General features: G+C 48.8%; 1 protein-coding gene across 22 annotated transcripts in view; it reads right to left on the reverse strand.

Annotated features, from left to right (window-relative positions):
• Nucleotides 1–18,501, reverse strand: part of UBAP2L (ubiquitin associated protein 2 like) — a 43,316-nt gene that overhangs the window by 16,786 nt on the left and 8,029 nt on the right. For 5 of the 22 annotated variants that reach the window (XM_074938328.1, XM_074938324.1, XM_074938327.1 and 2 more), the window contains exons 5-15: nucleotides 15,431–15,638; nucleotides 15,003–15,098; nucleotides 14,200–14,245; nucleotides 13,772–13,881; nucleotides 11,905–11,964; nucleotides 8,065–8,234; nucleotides 6,485–6,570; nucleotides 5,209–5,380; nucleotides 3,866–4,067; nucleotides 2,135–2,415; nucleotides 1,410–1,582 (exon numbers count right to left, since the gene is read on the reverse strand). In XM_074938328.1, coding sequence (XP_074794429.1) covers nucleotides 1,410–1,582; nucleotides 2,135–2,415; nucleotides 3,866–4,067; nucleotides 5,209–5,380; nucleotides 6,485–6,570; nucleotides 8,065–8,234; nucleotides 11,905–11,964; nucleotides 13,772–13,881; nucleotides 14,200–14,245; nucleotides 15,003–15,098; nucleotides 15,431–15,638 — 1,604 coding nt within the window. The remainder of the gene's footprint in view (nucleotides 1–1,409; nucleotides 1,583–2,134; nucleotides 2,416–3,865; nucleotides 4,068–5,208; nucleotides 5,381–6,484; nucleotides 6,571–8,064; nucleotides 8,235–11,904; nucleotides 11,965–13,771; nucleotides 13,882–14,199; nucleotides 14,246–15,002; nucleotides 15,099–15,430; nucleotides 15,639–18,501) is intronic. The other 17 variants (XM_074938343.1, XM_074938340.1, XM_074938342.1 and 14 more) reach the window with 11 other exon arrangements.

Raw genomic sequence — 18,501 nt, forward strand, 5'->3', positions numbered from 1 at the left:
TAAATGAAACAATGAATTCCCACAACTGTGACCCTTTTGGGTAATGCTGATCACTAATTTGGCTCCTGAACCACTGAGGTCGGAGTATCTCTAAGCTAACGGTTCTGTAATGGTTCGGGGATGTAATGCTCTCTATAAAATTAAGTGTGAAAAATCCAGGCAAGTCTTCCCCTTTCTGACAAACTCAGAGGTCCCCATCCTTGATAAGGAGAGAGGATATAAAGCTATTCTGAAATCAGACTGGACAAGCACATAAACCGGGGACACACGGCAATGGCTGGAGGAGGAACTGCCTAACATTACAGGTCTTCCCCAGCCCTTCCACCATTCTGCCCAGCTCTGGGCAGTAAATGCACAGAACCCAGACATCACTGAAACCCTTGTGAATTACTGTGCCACGGACCTTGCACAGGAAGGGGTTGGGGCAGGCAGGTCAGCCGTAAGTCACTGTTTACATTAGAGCTCCTAAGGCATATTTACTCTCACAAACCATGACTGCTTCCTCCACTCCCCGGCCTGAATGCCAGACATCCCCAGTAACTCCGCTGGGACAAAAGGGCCAACATCTTCCTGTTCAGCATTACATCAGGGCAAAGTTGTGGTGTAATAAGGGATACTCAACACACTTGCTAGGGACTGGGAGTGGCAGCAGCTCCCAAAGGAGGATCAGCTAGACAGCAAGGGGGTGAGAACCCTTCAATTTGACAAGGCACGCTCAGTTTGAATGGACAGACGTGCTCAGCTCTCTCCCTGTTTGCTACAGAAGTCTCCACAATTTGTATTTACAGTGTGAAGAAGAAAGCACACACACAACCTGTTCACCTGGAACAAGGCGCAGTTGTGCAGGGGATTCCCCTCTCATTATTCACAGGGAGTGGTTTAACGGCAGCAGGAAACCTGCCTTAATTTACTTTCTGTTTAAGTACCGCAGGCCAATCAGCCATAGGTTTGTCTGAATGAGTCCACTGGCAACTTAACTGTTTACTGTTGCATACACTGTCCCCCCTTTATAGCTATGAGACCAGCCAGAAAGGGTCTACTGGTATGCAATATAGTTAGGGGGCTCCCGGAGCAGGCAGGGGCAGGCTGCAGGGTCAGCAGTGCTGGCCTGCGCTCATTTACCCAGGCGGCTTGGACACCAAGGAAACTCCTGCCCCACTGTGCTGTGGCTGGTACAGGAGACTCCAGAATCTCAGTAGTACAAACAAGGTGCCCCTCTGCTGAGGATGAAGCTGTTTCTCCTCCTGACCCTGCAATGGGTTAGAGCATAGAGGCTCTTTATAGCCGGTCCATTGAGACCCAGATGAAGCTGGAAACAAGGCTGCCCCTAATGGCAAAGGAGCAAGTGCTACCTGCCTCTGCCCACCACAGGCACTGGGGGTGTTCCCCTGCACGCCCCAGGCCTTTACCTCGCAGTGCTGGTGTAGAGGCTGCTTTGAGACTGGCTCACAGAGGCGCTCGTCGTGGGCGTTGATTCGTACTCCGAGAGAACAGGCTCCGAACCAAACTGTAATGCCCCAAACTGCAGGTTTAGCCCTGAGATATCAGCTGAGCCAGGCATTTCCACCGCGAGAGCAGGAATCTGCAAAGGAAGGAGGGGTCCCTGAAAGGCAAGTCACTGCAAGGACAACCAAACTGGGCAAAGGGGACTTCACGTGAGCCGCCTGCAGGGAGAACCGCCTTGAACAACAAATCAGACTGAAGCGGGCAGAGAAAATTCTACATGTGCACAGGAGGGCTCTGACCTCAGCCCGCCCCACACTTCAGTGTCACGATGCTAGAGCTATGTCAGCTGACCAGCAGCCCCCGAGTACAGGGATCAGGCCACAGGGGCTCACCTACACAGATGTCTGCAGGGTTACGACTCTGCAGTCAGATATTGAGGTACTGAGAACCCCAGACTTGACTTCAGTGACACCCACCCTCACCCTGCTGGAATTTCGAAAACACTCGCCCCTGTGGTCTGCAGGTGCTCTGGATTACGCTGTGAACATGAATCTGTTCAGCCTGGAGAGCCTAATCCAACTCAGGGTAGTCAAATCCAGCTCCACTCCCATTAACAGGGAGGGAGGCTGCTACAATTCCAACACAGCTGTGCCTCGATCCCGCTGCCACCTCCCCACACACCCCATACCTTAGATGTCAAGGAGGCTTTCTTCTTCTGCTGCTTGAGCTTCTGCTGCACTGGCTGGGGACTGGAGGACTGGTTGTCTGATGAACCTGGGGACATCTGGGGAACAGGGTTGGTTTTGCTGGGCAGCGGGGAAGATGGTGGGGGCGGTGCCGTTGTAGAAGCTGTCACCACAGGCTGCTTGTCCTGCATGAACACCTCCATCATCGCTGAGGCTGGCGTGAAAGCCTGACGCTTGGTGAAGGGGCTGTGAACTGATGAGTCCGTTGGGGTCTTTAGATCTGCTGCGCAAAACAAGGCTGGATCAATACTGGTTGTTTCGTGAGAGCTAACACAAGTCCCGCCACTTCTAGGTTTCAGTAATGAAATAAATGACTGAGACCTTGCCCCTCCCTGGAGCCTTTCATTGGGCATCTCAAAGCTCTTCACACAGTTAGTTAATGTCCAGGGAGCTATTAGGTCCCTCCCTACATGGGCGCATGGGGAGTACCACTCCGAAGGGAGTCAGGGGCATTGCTGGGAAAAGAACCCCAGGAGCCCTGACTCCCAGTCCAGCATTCTAACCAGACCCCTGCCCTCTTCCACGGGCAGCGTGCTGACCTGTCAAGCACTCCACCTTTCAGCTCAGCGTATAAGGCCTCCCTGCAGCTCTTGCCATGAAGGTTAGGGGTGGAAGGAAGCAGATCTAGTCAGCAGAGCTTCTCCATCACAGAATGACTGCAAATGCCTCTTACACAAACACCGACTCTCACAGAAACCTGGCTTTGCTTCCCTGCCCTCCTCTGCAAGTTTGGCTGCATTTGATTGCCCGATTCTTTTGCTTCACCTACTGCGCACCCCACGACCACCACCCAGGCCTTCCTCCCCTCAGCATGGCTGCACCTCCTGCACCCCGGCTTACTAAACACAACTCCCATTCTCTCTGCCTCTGCTCTGGGGCTCCTTATCTGAAACACTCAGAGGATGCCAACACTGGCGGCTGCTGGAACAGGGCTCAGTTTTTCCTCAGCTCATATTTGAGCCAGAGCCATTTCCCCAGAGCAAGAAACAACGTGTAGGAGCTGAAAGAACTGCATTAACACTAGACCATGCAAGGCTTGGAGAGACCTTTGAAGCACAGAACAGCTAGAGCTGCTCTTGTATCATAGCTATCCCCTGGGCCAGGAAAATCGCTTCCTTTCCCCACTGGCCTCTGGCATGAGAGCCATCAGCAGAGGCTAGTTTCCTTTCCAACGGGCCCGATGAGATTGGCAGCCCAGTTCCCTCCAGCAGATGGAGGCTGACACATGCCTGTGTATCTGAGATCTATTCCGCTGGAGAGCTCTTGGACTCAAAGTACTTGAGGCCACCGCTCATGAAACTCCTCTCTACAGATCTCTGCACTTAGAGAGCACGCTAGGCTGCGTAAATGGCAAGGGGACTGGTCAGCAGATGCCTGCAGGTGTCCGTGTGGCAGGCTGGCAGGGCTGAAACAGATGCCAGTGCGATGGACACATAGAATGTGCTCATTTCGGCTGCTGGAAGTGGAAAAAGGACAAGGAAAGACCCTGAGAGTGCCTTAATGAGCAATAATTACTCTCCAATCCGAGGGCAATTAGATGTGTGCTCCCGGTGATTTGTTCTGAACGGCAATGAGCCCAAAGGCTCCAGGGCTCGCACTCCCAAGTGAATCCTCCACACCACCCACTGCAGCACACTCTTCGCCGCCCAGAAACCGCGTCCTCGATGCCTTACCATACTGCGCGAGAGCTGAGGGCTGGGCTGGGGGTCCCAGGTCCCAGGAGGAGGAGGTGCTGCTCCCGCCAGGCTGGGTGTGCTGAGCAGCCAGCTGGGCCAGAGCCTGAGCTGTCTTGAACTGCTCCAGGAACTGAGAGCCTGTGGTGCTGCTGCTTTTGGCCTCTCCGACATCTCCAAACCCCTTCCCCAGCATGCTCACCTGGGGTTTTAACAAGGAAAGGAAAAGTCACCACTAAAAGCAGGGGCCGCGCTTTCCAAGGGCAGCCCTGAGCCGCAGGAAAGCTGAGTGCCCCTACCCTTCATGTTTCACACACAGGCTTTGTTTCCAGTGGATGTACTGTGGGTGCTGTCTATAATGAGAGGCTTTATGCTCGTATTTTGCCCTGCACTACGTGGGATGCCAGGTTTTAGGGCATGGATGCAGCACAGCTGAGCTCTCCAGTAAAGGGAACAGATGAATCTGCAAGAATCCTGAAGTGCCAATGAAAGTCCATGGGACTCCTGCTCCCCAGTCACATAGGTGCTTTGGAAAATGCCACCCATCCTTATCCTCCCAATCTGTCTGCCAGGGTGACACGAAGAACCAGTTGTCCAGCTCCAGGCACCTCTCTGGCTGCATTTCAACAATTCCCTTCTTCGCTCTTCAACACAGGACTGCTGGGCTCTCAGCTCATACCAGGCTGGGGGTACCCCTGTCCGCAGCTGCAGGTTGGCCAAGAACCAACCCGGCACAAGCTAAGCCTGAGATGCAGGGATTGAGTGGAGCGGGACAGAGCAGAGTGGCAGCACTCACCTGCCTTAAGGAACAGGCACCTTTGGTGCTTTGAAACCAGAGTCTGTCCTTGGGACAAGTCGTCTCCCTGAGAGGGAGAAACCAGCTCTCTGAGAAGCATCCAGAGGGAAGTACAGAACAGGAGACACCCAGCAAGGCTATGGTCACAGGCCCAGCTGCTCCGACACACTTGGGGCATGCTCCCTTGCTGTGGTTACCACCTTGTCGCCCTTTCAGACAATACAGCTCACAGCTGCTCAGAGGCTGTGGGATTCGCTTTTCCCCTTTCGTAGTGAGAAAGAGGCACGTGGCCTAGGGTTAGCCAGGACCGAACACTGCTCCATCACTGAGGTTATCCTGCTCAGTCACCTAATTCCTATGAACTCACAACACTGGGAGCCATGAGCGCAGGACTGAAGCTGTAAATCACGCAGCTTGGGGATTCTCAACTAAATGGGTGCACCCATTCTGCCCCTCCCCTATTACTTAAAGAGAGGGTTTCAGAAGGTGGGTGAATTCAGCAGGCCCCCTACCTTGCCTAGGCAAAGGTGAGTGGCAGTTTCCTTACCATGCTGTGATGAGGGAAGGCGTTACCAGATGCAGGCTGGGACATAGGAGTCTGCTTGGAATTGCTGAACACCAGCGGCTGGGCAAGAGAAGGAGCCTGGGTTGAATCCAGGTTTGATGACTCATTCTCCAGAGAAGAGGGTGTCTTTCCTAACAGCACCGCAAGGTCAATTCTGGGAGAAGGAAAAGGATGAAACCACCCAGGTTAACTGGAGCCGTACCATCCCTTGAGGGTTGTTAGCTTTCTATTCCAGCCAAGAACGTCCTTCCCCGCCCCCGTGACCTCAAAGAGATTCACACTACACTACCTCAGCACTAGTCAGTAACTGTCTCTAGCAATCTCAAAGGACTGCCTGAAAGGAGCAGCCACCCATACCTACTACAAGTAACCAAAAGGAAAAACCAGGCCTAAGAGCAGCTATTACGTATGGTCACCTGGGCAAGGCACACCTGTGCTACTTATCGGCTAGGCTGAGTAAGCAGAGCTAATCCTGCCAAACTACTAAGAAAAGTCTGGCAATCAACATAATGGACAGAGACAGAAAGGTTTATGCTTAGTAACCCAGGGCAATCAAATTACGAAGTTACACAAAACAGTGTCGCATCCAAGCAGGTGAAACCTTGACTAATAAATGAACAGGCCACTGATGTAACTGTTTTCCTGGGACCAACAACTGACATGTTAATGGCTTACATTTATATGTCGAACTCAATGAATTGTCTGCAAGAATAAATCTAAACTTTATGGAGATAATTCTGAATTTTGATAGGACCTTTTGGAGGAACTCAAAGTTTTCTACAGACATGAATAACCCTCACATCCTCCTGTGAAGTAATTAAACATCTTGGCTGAGACTTTCAAATTAGTCTAGGGGATTTAGACATGTGCCTTTCATGAAAATCAAGAGAAGATGTGCCTAAATCCCTTAGTCTGCTCTGAAAATCTCAAAGCTGTTTTACAAAGGGAGAATCCGATGAGCTGAAGACAGGAATTCTAACAGAACTTGGGAATTCCTGGCTTCCAAACCTGGGCTCCAAGCACTTAGCCCTTCCACTCAAACCCATGTGAACTTATTCAGAGCTCCTGAATTTTGTCCAAGTGGATAGCCATTTGTCTGGATGGTTTAGACACAACAAATCCTGCATCTTGGCAGGGCGTTCGACAAGGTGACCCTTGCGGTCCCCTGTAGTCCCGTGGTTCTATGACTCTATGAAGCAATGCCCTGCCCCCGGACTACCATATTGCTACTGCCATTGCATTAATATTAAGCCATCACCTCTGGCCAGCTGTGATTGTCACATTCTCGGCAGGCAGAGGCACTGAAGACACATTGGAGGCAGTGAAGATCTTGGTCTCTGAAAGCTAGAAGACAGAAGAGGGAGGTAACCCACACATTAGAACCATGCTTTAGGGCTCCAAATAAAGAGAGATTTCAAAGTTAAGGCAAAAATGCAAAGGAACTGGGGCTGGGAAGAACATGTGCAGGAAGGTTCGCTCATGGCAGCCCACAAGAATCAGTGTGTGGGGTTAGCACTGAGAACATGTTTGGTTGTGATCACAAACATTCCAGCCCTTGGTTTTGCCGGGGTTTACCCTCCTCAATGACTCAATCATCTGCCAGGCTTAGAAAGCATTTCCACTCAGCACTGGCAGTCCCTCAGTCCAACAGAGCAACTGGGAAGTTATGGAGTGAAAAATCCATTGGAAAATGGGCATCTGGAAACTCACGAAGAGCAGCACTGACCCCAAACCCACCGGCCATGGAGGAGGAGGAAATATCTGAGAGTGGAGAGTCAGCTACGAAGACACTTCAGACTTAGTCTGACAGTTGAGCCTCAGTTCCCACAGCCAAAGTGAGGACTTCTGGCTAAGGGGCCAAGAACCCAAAGGCCTGCTAGGGCAGTGCAGGAAAACTGCTAAGTTAGCCCCCGAGTCAGCAAAGTCCCTCCGCACATGCCTGCATTTCACTCAACTCAACGGACAAGCCAAAGTGCTCTGCTGAACTGGGTCTACAACCAGCAAGGGGCAGTCTGCTTTCTACAGGCCAGTAACTCCTGTTTGAATTCTAAGGAATGCTCAGGATAGATGGATGGGAAGTTTTAGAGCAGCCCCCACATAGTTTAGAGTGGACTATATTTCTATATAAACAGCTTTTATCCGAGAGAGAGAAGCCCAAGAACTGTTGCAAGCACCTCTGCAAGTAATGGCCAAAAAAAATCACAGAAAACAATCCCAGGCCAGAGCGTTTGCTTGGTGTGCAAAGGGCCTCCATGTAACACAAGAAAGGGTGTCCAGACTGCCTTCAAGCAGAGACCTGATGAGCGCAGGAACAGCTCTAACTGCCTGTGTTTCTACACACAGCTCTAACACTTCCTTCGGACAGCACTTGAAGAATGAATGCCTTTTCCTTTGCTGTCAACTCCAGCTGCCCAGCTGAAAGGAAGTGAAAAAATGTACAATAAAGGGCTCAGTCCTGCAACCATTTAAGGTGATAGCAAAACTCTCCCTTGATTTAAATGGCAGCTGGATGAGGGCCAAAGTTAGGAGAACTTTAAAAACCAAGGCAAAGTTTCTTCTGAAGCAGTGGAATCAGATGCCAAGAACACAGATCAAGCAACGAGATGAACATGAGACAAACCACAGATTAACACAGAAGGAAGAGCTCAGAGCTCCTGGAAACAGGCATAAAAAGCACAACCTTGGCAATAAAGACAAGCAAAGATATTTGACATTCTGCATCCAGACTCCCTCCCCCCAGCTTGGATATTACAGATCCACAGGAGGCAATGCTTTCCAAGCTGCAAACTCGCAGTGTTAACTTTCCACAGAGTTCAGTAGCGACAATATTTAATCCACCTGAGTCGTGCAGTGCAGTTCCTGGAACAAGGAGCCTGGTTTGGGGCTATTCCTACAGTCCTCAGCTAGCAGGTTTTGTCCCCCTTCTAGCATGGGGAGGGGATTGAGAGTACCTACATCTTCATTCCAGTCCTCTGTTCCCCATTCCTCCGTCGCTGTCCTCCAAGCACCTAAAAGGAAAGCAAGGGTTTGGGAAGTTTGCTACGTGTCGTAGCCCCATTTCTTACAAAAGCCAGGCAAGCGATTTGGGAGCATAGCAGGCAGCTGGATGGGTTCTTACTCACCAACCAGGCACAGGCGAGAGGCTAAGAAATGCTGCACACAGACACACCCCAACACCAAAGCAGAAACTCAGGGTATTGGGTTTAGCCAGGGGGCTCCCTGGGTTCTTCCCCAGCCTCTTTGCTCAGAACCATCCGTTTTCCTGCTTCCCCCTCTCCTTGCCGTAGCTGTACCCACAACCAGCTATCCCCAGCCCAGCAGAGACCGAGAGCACCACCTCCAGAGTGTCTTCTGCCAGAGGTGGCGCCAAAGTCCAGCTCTCCTGTGGGACACCACTATGCAGCTAGACTGGCTAGCAATCATATGGGTTTTTTTAAAGGGACACTGTCAGATCAAAGTTCAGTCCCAAGTTTCAGTTTTGTAAACAAGCTTTCATAAGACCCAAGAACTGAAATGTTTCCCTGGGTTTATTTTCATTTCAATGAGAACGTTTCCCTGCAGCGTTTGAAACCCAACACGGGGGGCACTTTGCCTAGCGCATGAGACTCTGAAAGTGAAATCTACTGGGAATCTGCGATTCATGAATTTTCCTTGCTCAATTTCAGACAAATACAAAAGACGAACAGATAAAATACTGCAGTGAAAAGATCATCATGTTGGTTTCAATGGTCCAAGATTTGATTTGTAAAGATAGACATTTACTTTTTAAAAAATTTGTTTTTAACCTGACTGCATCCCCTACAAGCCAGTTCCAAGTCCCTTGTTCCCCCCCCCACCCCCACCCCCAGTTTGAACTGAGCACTCTGGGTGTAGCATGCTCACTTCAGAGTCCACTAGAGACTTAATTTTAGGTCCTGGGGTGGGAGGAGAGGGGGAGCATTTCACATCAGAAAATCAGGACACAAAAGCAGCCTGCCACTTTTCACCCAGTCATTTTCACCCATACAAACCAGACTAACAAAAAAAAAAAGCCACACAGCCAACAGGGTTAATTCTATAGACATTTACAAGAATAGGACAAGTTTTGCCTATGACAACACCACCTTAATCAGCTGACGAGCTTTTTAGATCTTGTAAAAGTGGAACATTTTGGTCTCCGGTTCTTAGAGGCTAGTCAGAACTCTCCCAGATTCGGAGAGGGGGGGAGGGGAATTTCCATATAGTCTATCATTGTCAGGCCAAGACTTGAAAAGTCTCCCAGTTCCAGAAATGCAGCTGCTTGAGAGCACCAAGGAAGCAAATTACTAGCAGAGCCTATTGTTTATTTTGCCTGATAAACTGAGCCGATTCAAACCTCTACATATTTTATTCTATTTAGGATCAAAACATTAGTACAGTTTAACCCCTGGGGTCCTTGCAGCCTCTGGGCATCCCACACTTGGAGAACTCCCCCTTTGCTATAACACAGGCAGGGGAAGAGTACATGCTACCCTTTTGGGGGGTGGGGAAGAGTTAAAGCCAGCTTTCCTCATTTCTCATCTGCTTCTTTACTCCCTCAGCAGCAGTGTGAAGGCTCCTTTTCCAGACCTTCAGGGACTAGAGCCCGTCTCCCTACCCAGGCAGAGGCTAGGTACCTCAATCCAGTTGTGATTGGCAGAAAGCAGGAAACAGAGTCTGTGCTGCAGGACATGGCCCTGGGCCCCATTTCAATTTCCTTTTCTCAGATCAGTTTTGCGAATAAGAGGAAGAGCAGAGGGGCAAGGAAGGCTGAGCTAAACTCTTCAGCTTCCAGACCCATGAGAAAGGCTTTCCCTACACTCCAAAACTTCTCCCTACCAGGCTGCTTTACAGGTGTCGCACACCCAGTCCAGCCCTGATCGAGATTTCTTGCACATGGAGAGGGAAGGAGAAGTGTATGCAGAGAGCTGCTTTCGATTCAAGATGCTCTCCAGAAAGGAAATGGATGGTTTCCTAACCAGCACACTGTATATCTACCTTGCTGAAAATAAACCAAACATCCCGCTAAGCTCCTGGCCAAGCGAGATCATCTCCAGCGAATCCAGCACTCTGGCACTCAAGACAGTGTCCTATTCAGAAAGACAGGAGATTGCGTGCCCTGCCCTCTCCCGCCTGGTGAGGGAGTCTCTTCCAGGGCAGTTGCTCCCCTCTCTTAGGGAAGGAGTTGGCTGGGAGGAATATTATCCATTTTCAAGGCAGCAGAGGTGCAGTCATTGAGTCAGCTAGTACCAGATAGTAGTTCAGGTGACAGCCTGCTCCCGTAACAGCAGCTAGCCATTCCCTCTGGACAGCCTGCAGCCCTGTTGCACTTGCCACAAGCTTGAAGAGAGGGACTCCTCGGTGGCCCCTTTCTATTCTTTTCGGACATCTCTCTAACGTTAACATCAGAGTCTGCTGCTCCCGTAACTGACCAGGAGGGCCTGCAGGTGCCACAGGATATTGGATATTCACTGACCGAATTCAGAGAAGAGCGACTGGGCTCGAGAAGCTCCACGGAATGTAAATCCAGATGCACACACAAACGGGTGCGACACTGAATGGCAGAACTCCAGCAGCTGGTTTCACACTAACAGCTTGTGCACTACCCACGGCTGGAGGTCTCAGCTCAGAGCTGTAAACTGGCCACAAAGGAACAGGAAACTGCAGACAAAAGGGACATGCAGGCTTAATCTCGGGGTAAAACTGGGAGGAGAAGCAGGTAATGGAAAACCTGCACCCGAACCCTCACAGGATCCTTATCCAGAAAAACAAGCTTTGACTTCAACGGCCAAGCTTTCCCCATTTATTCTTCACTTTCCATGGTAATGTGGTGGATTCTCCATCCCTTGAAGTCTTCAGATTGAGACTGGCTGCCTTTCTGGAAGATCTGCTTTAGTCAAGCAAGCTACTGGGCTCAATGTAGGGATGACTGTGAAATTCTCTGGCCTGTGTGATACAGGAGCTCAAACCTGATGATCTAATGGCCCCTTCAGGTCTTAAAGTGCGCAACAGTAAAAGATCCCAAAGGCAGGAAGCAAAGTGACAAGGCCCTAAATCTCTGAGGCATCAAGTGCGTGGAATCTCAGACATCCAGGAACCCTGGGCATATGTGTGCACAGGACGGAGGAGTAATGTTGCACAGTGGTGAATGCCAGAGCAGCGACTAATCAATGCAATGCTTACCAAGAAGCAGCTGTAAGTGGGAGTGATGTGCTGATAGCGCCTAGCAGGTCTAATTACACCTGCAGCAGCATTGCAAACCCTCTGCAGAAACTTGCTCTGGAGGCCAGGGAGCAGAGCACTGCGTCGCTGAGCCTGGGACTCAGGGTACGTGCAGCACTAGGAGCTAGCCAGGTCAGAACTTTCTGCATTTGAGTGAGAGAGACAGGAGCCTGAGCTGCCTGGCACTTCCTTGTACTGGGTAGGATGTTGTTGGGGCCACAGACCTGGTGGTGCTGAGGGTGCAGACAAGCAGTGGCTGAACCTGGAATTTACATCACCCATGCGCCTTTAGACATAACCGCTCCTGATTTACATTTAAGGTGTCAGCATTAGTAAAAGCACAGTCAGAACAAACATCAAATATTCATAAGAATGACATATCCACAGATATTTCAGTTTTTAAAATAAGCTATAAAGTAAAGGTATCCGGGGCAGTTAGTGCACCTGGATGTATCATACCAGGAGCAGTGTCAAATTTTCGGGGATAATTTGAGCCCTCACCCCCAATGAAATCAAGTCCTGAAACAAAAAAGAAAAGAAAAAGAAAAACAACCAGTGAAATTTTGGCTTGAGAACAAGTTTCATTGCCCCCACGTACACCAGTAACATTGTACCTGTGGATATTGCTAAAATTAAAGAGAGATGCTCAAGGCTGCTAAAATGGAAACATAAAATGATAATGCATGACATGTTTGTAAAGAACTTATCATGAAATTTACACTATGAACACATTGTAGCACAGAAGCAAACCTGGATCCTTCTATGTGGAGTGAAGCAATGCTCTCTCCCCACCCAGTAACTACAGACTCTGGTTAGATTTATCCTTCCTAAGAACACTGGTTTGGGTGTACACACAATGAAAATCTACTTGGAAAAGAAAGGTATGAACTTGCAGTAAGTAGAAGTGGCGTGTTTCTATCCATTCTTTTATCCTACGCAGTGTAAACAAAAACATTCCCTTGCCCCAAAGGTATGGATTCTTATCCAGCCCTCTAACAGTCCAGATTAAACAGCTACACTGTCTCAGACCCATCGGCAGGAGTTTCAATCTGCTAAAAAGCTGTGACCAAAAAAGTGATTTTTCTGAAAAGGCTATTCCCTGTCTTTGAAAGAGGAACAAAATTACAGCTGCATGCTGGGAAGGTGCAATAATCCATTCTAATGAACAGCAGCTTTGAAAGTGAGACAGAAAAATGCATTTGCTAGATTACCATAACTACAGCATAATTACGATATTAACCACTTCCTTACACAGACAGGACGTACTCAATGGAAACGAACAAGTAACAGGTCTTCAGTTGGTATTTTGGAAGAAGGAAAATAAAACTGAACTGTCATAGCTGAGGCAGGCAGATGAACGGGACAGTGTCAGAATAGTCTGTTTTAAAAGTCTGATGTATGGTGGCAGGAGCTTGGGCTCACTTGAGTAACTCAGAGGAGAGAGCTGAGAAGCACAGAAGTTCTGACCCCACTGTGGTGTAAGATACTGCTCCCCTCTAAAAACGCACAGATGTCTCAAGACTAGCTTTAATTAGAGAGTGTCCCATGAGACTATGTCCAGTTACTGCATTGCCAAAATTGCATCTACTCAAATCTCACAACCCACTCTCAATGTTTATATGAAAACACCACCCCATTTTCACAATGCAAGAAAACAGCAAGAGAAGAGTGCTTGGACAGCTCAGTGAGGAGCAGAACTCCTGGACAGAAAGGGAGGCCCTGGGCATCAATTCCCCAGAAGCCAGCTTTCTGTATTAAGATCTCATCTTGCAAACAGTTTGGGGCAGGAAACAGAGCACTCCCCACGTCGGAATACAGCGAAAGCGGACATCTGAACGCAGAAAGCTTGGCTCAGGAGGATGCACTACGTGCAAGGAAAAGCTACCACCAGTCAGCCTTATCGCTGTTTACACAATGTCCTCTGTGCTGACAGGTGTGCCAAAACACAGCCCCCATGCCAGAAAGCAGTCAGAGGCAAGCGTGCCAGTGCCCTTGGTCAGCACCTTCACCAGCTCGTAGCAGGGCACTGCATGACCCAGGTGCTTCCAGTGCACATGCTAGATCTGACTGTGCAGCTGTCACACTTCCACTGATAACCTCAAAGTGTCGGATAGTAAAACTTACCAGGAAAACCAAGGAACGCACACTGGACACTTGCAACAAGAACAGCATTGGGTATAAGGAAAGCAGGACACTGAATTCCTGCCCTGAATCCACAATCCATTCCCTTGCTACTTTATCCATGTGACTGAAGGGGACTTGCAAGAAACCAATTTTTGATCTAACCAGCAGGTAGTAATGGGACGGAAGCATGGAGGTCACTTACTTGTCCCATCGTCGGGCTCAAAGCTGCCAGTACTGTTCCATGTGTTGTTGCTATTCCCATAGTTCTCTTCCGTGCTGGCTGGCTCTGCATAATCAGCTGGGTTGAAAGTTCTGGAACACAGATTGGGGGGAGCAAGTTTAGATTTCCTTGTAACTGCTGTGAATGAAAATCAATCACATTTAAACCAGGACATAGTTTAAGCAGACCCCATCCACTTTGTAAGACAAACCTACTGCTGTCTTAGCCATTCCAAATGCAACTCAGTATGATACAGCTGCTGCAATGGGACAGATACACAAACCAGCAAGAAATGACAGAACCCACCAGTTAGTTTAACCAGACTTATGTTGTCCCCTGCCCACCCCCGTGCAGAGACAAATTCACAAATTATCTTGCTTTTCTTGCTTTGTATCCAATAAAAAACTTACCCCATGCCCTGGGCAGAAAATCTTCCCCCCCGCCTTCCAGAGCCACCTGTAAGAGAGACAGACAGACATCAGTGTAGTCCTGCCGTCAAACAGCAAGGCTCACAGCTTTGCTGCGTGTTGCTGGGAAGGTAAGTGTTTAACACTATGCGGCATTTCAGACGCCCAGTATATGACCATGTTCAGCATCTTCCTGCATTGATAAGATTTCAGACTGCTCCTTTACATGCATGTGAATTACATGTTAGCGGTGTAAATAGGGACAAATGATTCCAGCCACAGATTAGCTCCCCATCGGTCACAAGGCACAAATATGAGAGGCCAGACTCCAAATCTACAGGACATGGTCTCATCAGCAATTACCAAACAACTCAGGTTGTTTCATGGAAAGATTTATTTTTAGACTCTCAGCAATGAGAATGAATGAGTGCTGCTCACAGAGAGGCAGCAGAGCAGCCCAGAGATACAAGGACAGGAACTTAGATTCTGGTGCTAACAAATGCTTTCCCTGATCTCATACAACAGCCGCCTGTGTCTTGGTTCCCCCCACCTGTAAAATGGGGCAATATTTAACTAAGCCTCAGGGGTAGGGTATGAGAACTAGTTAATGGCTCTACTGTGCTTACCAGGTGCAAAGCAATATATAGGTGCTAAGCATTAACACAAGAATAGAGATGAAAAATATTTACTGCCCGTGACTTCTATTCAGCCCCTCAAGAGCTCTCTACAGAAGAGCTTTTTGAAGTCAATTGGAAATAGCTACATCGGATCCACCACCCGCAGCACACAACCCCCACTTTGTGTACCTCTGCCTCGTCCGCGGCCCCGTCTCCCTCTCTCTGTGCCTCTTCCAGAGGAGCCTCCACTCTTACCACCATCCAATCCATTCTCCTGGCCCCGAACTGAAAGACACAGAGAACGACACTAGGACAACTTCCAACATCATTTTGAACTCAAGGAAGGAGACCCTAGAGCACGTGGTGAGGGTTGTGTGGGAAACTGACACAGAGCTATAGATGCTATGGCACCATGTTTTGCGTCTGTTAGTGCCGTTTGGCAGCTATGGCGTGAATCCATCACCCAGGGACTCAGATGCCAAAGGGTCAGGGAACCAGCTGCGGGCACCAGATGGGACTCTGCACACATACAAGAGGATGATTTTTGTAGTCATTTTTCTAGACTTATGAGCTTTAAAACGAACGTCAGCACAACACTTTAATTGCCTGCCATGTACCATGATAGTTATAGTTGCTATTAAAGGGCAGGCTCATACACTCTCTTCCACGGCTGGTGCCTCGGCCTCGTCTTGGTGGCCCGCCACGTCGCCGGCTGTAATCCCGATCCCTGTCCCGGTTCTCTTTGCCTTCTTCGCTGGGTTCTGTCTGCCCGCTGTCCTTCTGCCCGGAGACTCCTTTCTTCTTCCCAACCATTTCCCAGGAATGCTGAAGTTTAGCAGAGGGGGAAAGAAGTTCATCATTTGATCAACACTGGATGCAGGCTACATGCATAATTTAACATCCTGGGGGAAATATAATGAGGGAAGACAGAAAACTGTTCCAATAAAACAAGATAGGCACTTATCCAAAGCTTCACATCACATCACAGCCACTGCCAACTTCCTCTCCACTGTCGGAGCTGACAGGCTCCTGGCAGCTTTCGCTCAGAAAGTTACCCACCCAAGAATGCTTGTTCCTCGGTTTGCATTCTTTCATTTTAAGTGATGTCCCTCAGAACAGACACAGCATGGACACGACAGGCTTCTCTCCTGCTGACCTGCAGGCAGCTGTACAGGGTTGAAGGGTGCTGTTTTGTTTTAGCCCATCTCAGAGGCCAATCAATAATTTGAGCTGTGCTTGCTCTTATAACCCAAATAGCTCTGCCCCAGGAACTGAAGAAAGAACCATCATCTCTTTTAAGTCACTCCACACGTGGACCAGTTTGACTTTTCTCTGCTGTCTGAGACCCCTCAGGCAACAGCCCCCCAGACAGGGTACTCACTTGCCCTCCTTTAAGGGAATGGAAGTGATTTCTCAGTAGCCACAGAAACTTTTAAGAAGTTCCAGTGATCACTCAGCTTATTACCTTGGGATCTCAGGCACAGATCCGTGCTAGGTCACTCATCCCAGAAAAGACCCAATTAAAGGATTGCTAGAAAAACATCATGTTATCTCAGTCATTTGAAAAGTAACATTTTGGCCGTACAGGGAGGAAGGAACTGCCCATGTTTTTTGGCAAAACAACCCAAAAAGGTGTCACTTGCTTGGGCCCCAGTATCTGTTCACATAACATGTTAACTCTGGAAATTACAAAAAAATCCCAGGGTACCCGCTGTTCCCACCACACAGGCATTTCTACACACCTGCCTGGTTCCAGGAAGGAAAGCATTGTGAGAAGCACCAAAAACCCCACAAACAGGGAAGCTCAAGTCATTCCGAGTTTAATTAAACAACACATCACCACCTCACCCCAATCACCCACGGCAGTTTTATTTCATGCCAGTATGAAATGGTTTCACATTCATATTGAACCAATGCTGCACAGCATTAGCACAATTAACACTGAGTCACAAGTCACTGACAAACTTGCTGACTAACGAACAGCTGGCCTTGGATGGCAACACACAGAGTGGCAAAAAAGCTTTTAGGCACACGCTGGCCTCAAACCAGAGGAGTCTCTCTTCACAGGCAACTCACTCAGAAGGAAGTCAGGATAATATTTACTTTGTACAGCACAGCTATAAAAAAAAATCAAACTCAGAACTAATATCCTGTCTGCTCTTCTATCCTCTGAAGTGTGACACGTTCCAATATTACTCCGTTAAGCAAGTGAGCCAGTGCTCACCAGTGTTAGGGCATCTTTGAGACACTCATTATCAATGGCGCATCATCCTAACAAACATCTTTTCACTGAGTTGTCAGCAGAAGTTGAACTCAGACCACGAGAGGCTCAGAAAGTCTTCACCAATTTCAGTGCAGATGAAGACTCTGCTCAGATTGCTGCAGGTGGCAACCTGCAAGCCCCCTATGGCACTGCAGACTAAAGAAGTGGCTGGTGTGGAGAGGGTTTTACCCTGCCAACGCTGGTCCTGCCTTTGCAAAGCTACTGCAGTGACTGTGTCTGGCATCTTGCACTGCTGAGTGGCTCAGCTGCCCATGTAAAGGAAACAGGGCATACCTTCAGATTTGATATAACCCACAACATTATTTTCATGAGCAATTCGTTCATTCAAGAAATTAAACCGCTAAGATTTTAATGGCATGTCGGTTTTATTGGAAGAAGCCCTGGAAGTGATTCTGGGTGAAGCACAGAATCACAGCTGAGATTTGCCTAGGTTAGATGTACTCCTGTTGTTTTTAAAATGAGTTTACAGCTAACCGACAGCCAGTTTTTGCATGCTTCTGGGCAGAAAGGGCTGGCCCTTAAACCCACATGGCTCCGTGAAGGCATGGAAGCATCCACCACGTGGACAGTACAGATATGCCAAAGCATGTGGGAGTCCACAGATCGGAAGGAGAGATGATATGCAGAATACAGATGGCACGGACATACAGTTCAGTAATTAGAACATCGTTTTTTTACTTTTTTCTAAAAGAAACCCAGCTAATGCACCATACACTAAAGTGACAGTCTCAAACCCAGTAGAGCTAGGAAATTTGGTTAAGATCAGCCTTCCAATACCAACACTACCCCACTGTACCCAGATAGGCAAGATCTGACCTTCAGCTGCAGTATGGAAGGGCCTGACAGCTTTGACATTATTCACCGATATTGATTCGGTTACAATTGATGAAACTGTTTGGGCTGCTTTACCATAAAGGTGATGGACTAGTGCTAGGGGGGAAGCTTCCTTTGGGCAGATGCCTATTGAGAGGGTCATTCTGAGGGTTAACTAAGTATGACAGAATGTGAGCACTCAAATGAACCATGGAACTCAAGTCTAACTAGAAGGACACACCGCACCTAGAAGAGCTGGACCCTAGCAGGACACAGCAGGGACAGCCCATGCAATGGCGAACACATCAGCTGAGAGACATGGGACTGCACCAAGATCGGGGTAAAAACCCAGGGCCAAAGATGTTAAAGTTCAGGAGACACAGAAAGAAACAGAGGTTTACTAGGTTACTCACTTGCTTCCTTTGAGGCTGTCAGATGACTCGATCTTGATCTGTTCCCCAATGCACACACAGGAAAGGCCGCTAAACAAGCCAGGGCATGGCCCCCCATTACACATACACTGCACTCTTAACTGTCAGGGCCTCCTGACTCGCACTGTCAGACAGCCCTTTACAAGCTACCCCATCCCGT

The sequence above is a fragment of the Natator depressus genome, chromosome 24, assembly GCF_965152275.1.
Source record: "Natator depressus isolate rNatDep1 chromosome 24, rNatDep2.hap1, whole genome shotgun sequence".
NCBI classification, from domain to species: domain Eukaryota; kingdom Metazoa; phylum Chordata; order Testudines; family Cheloniidae; genus Natator; species Natator depressus.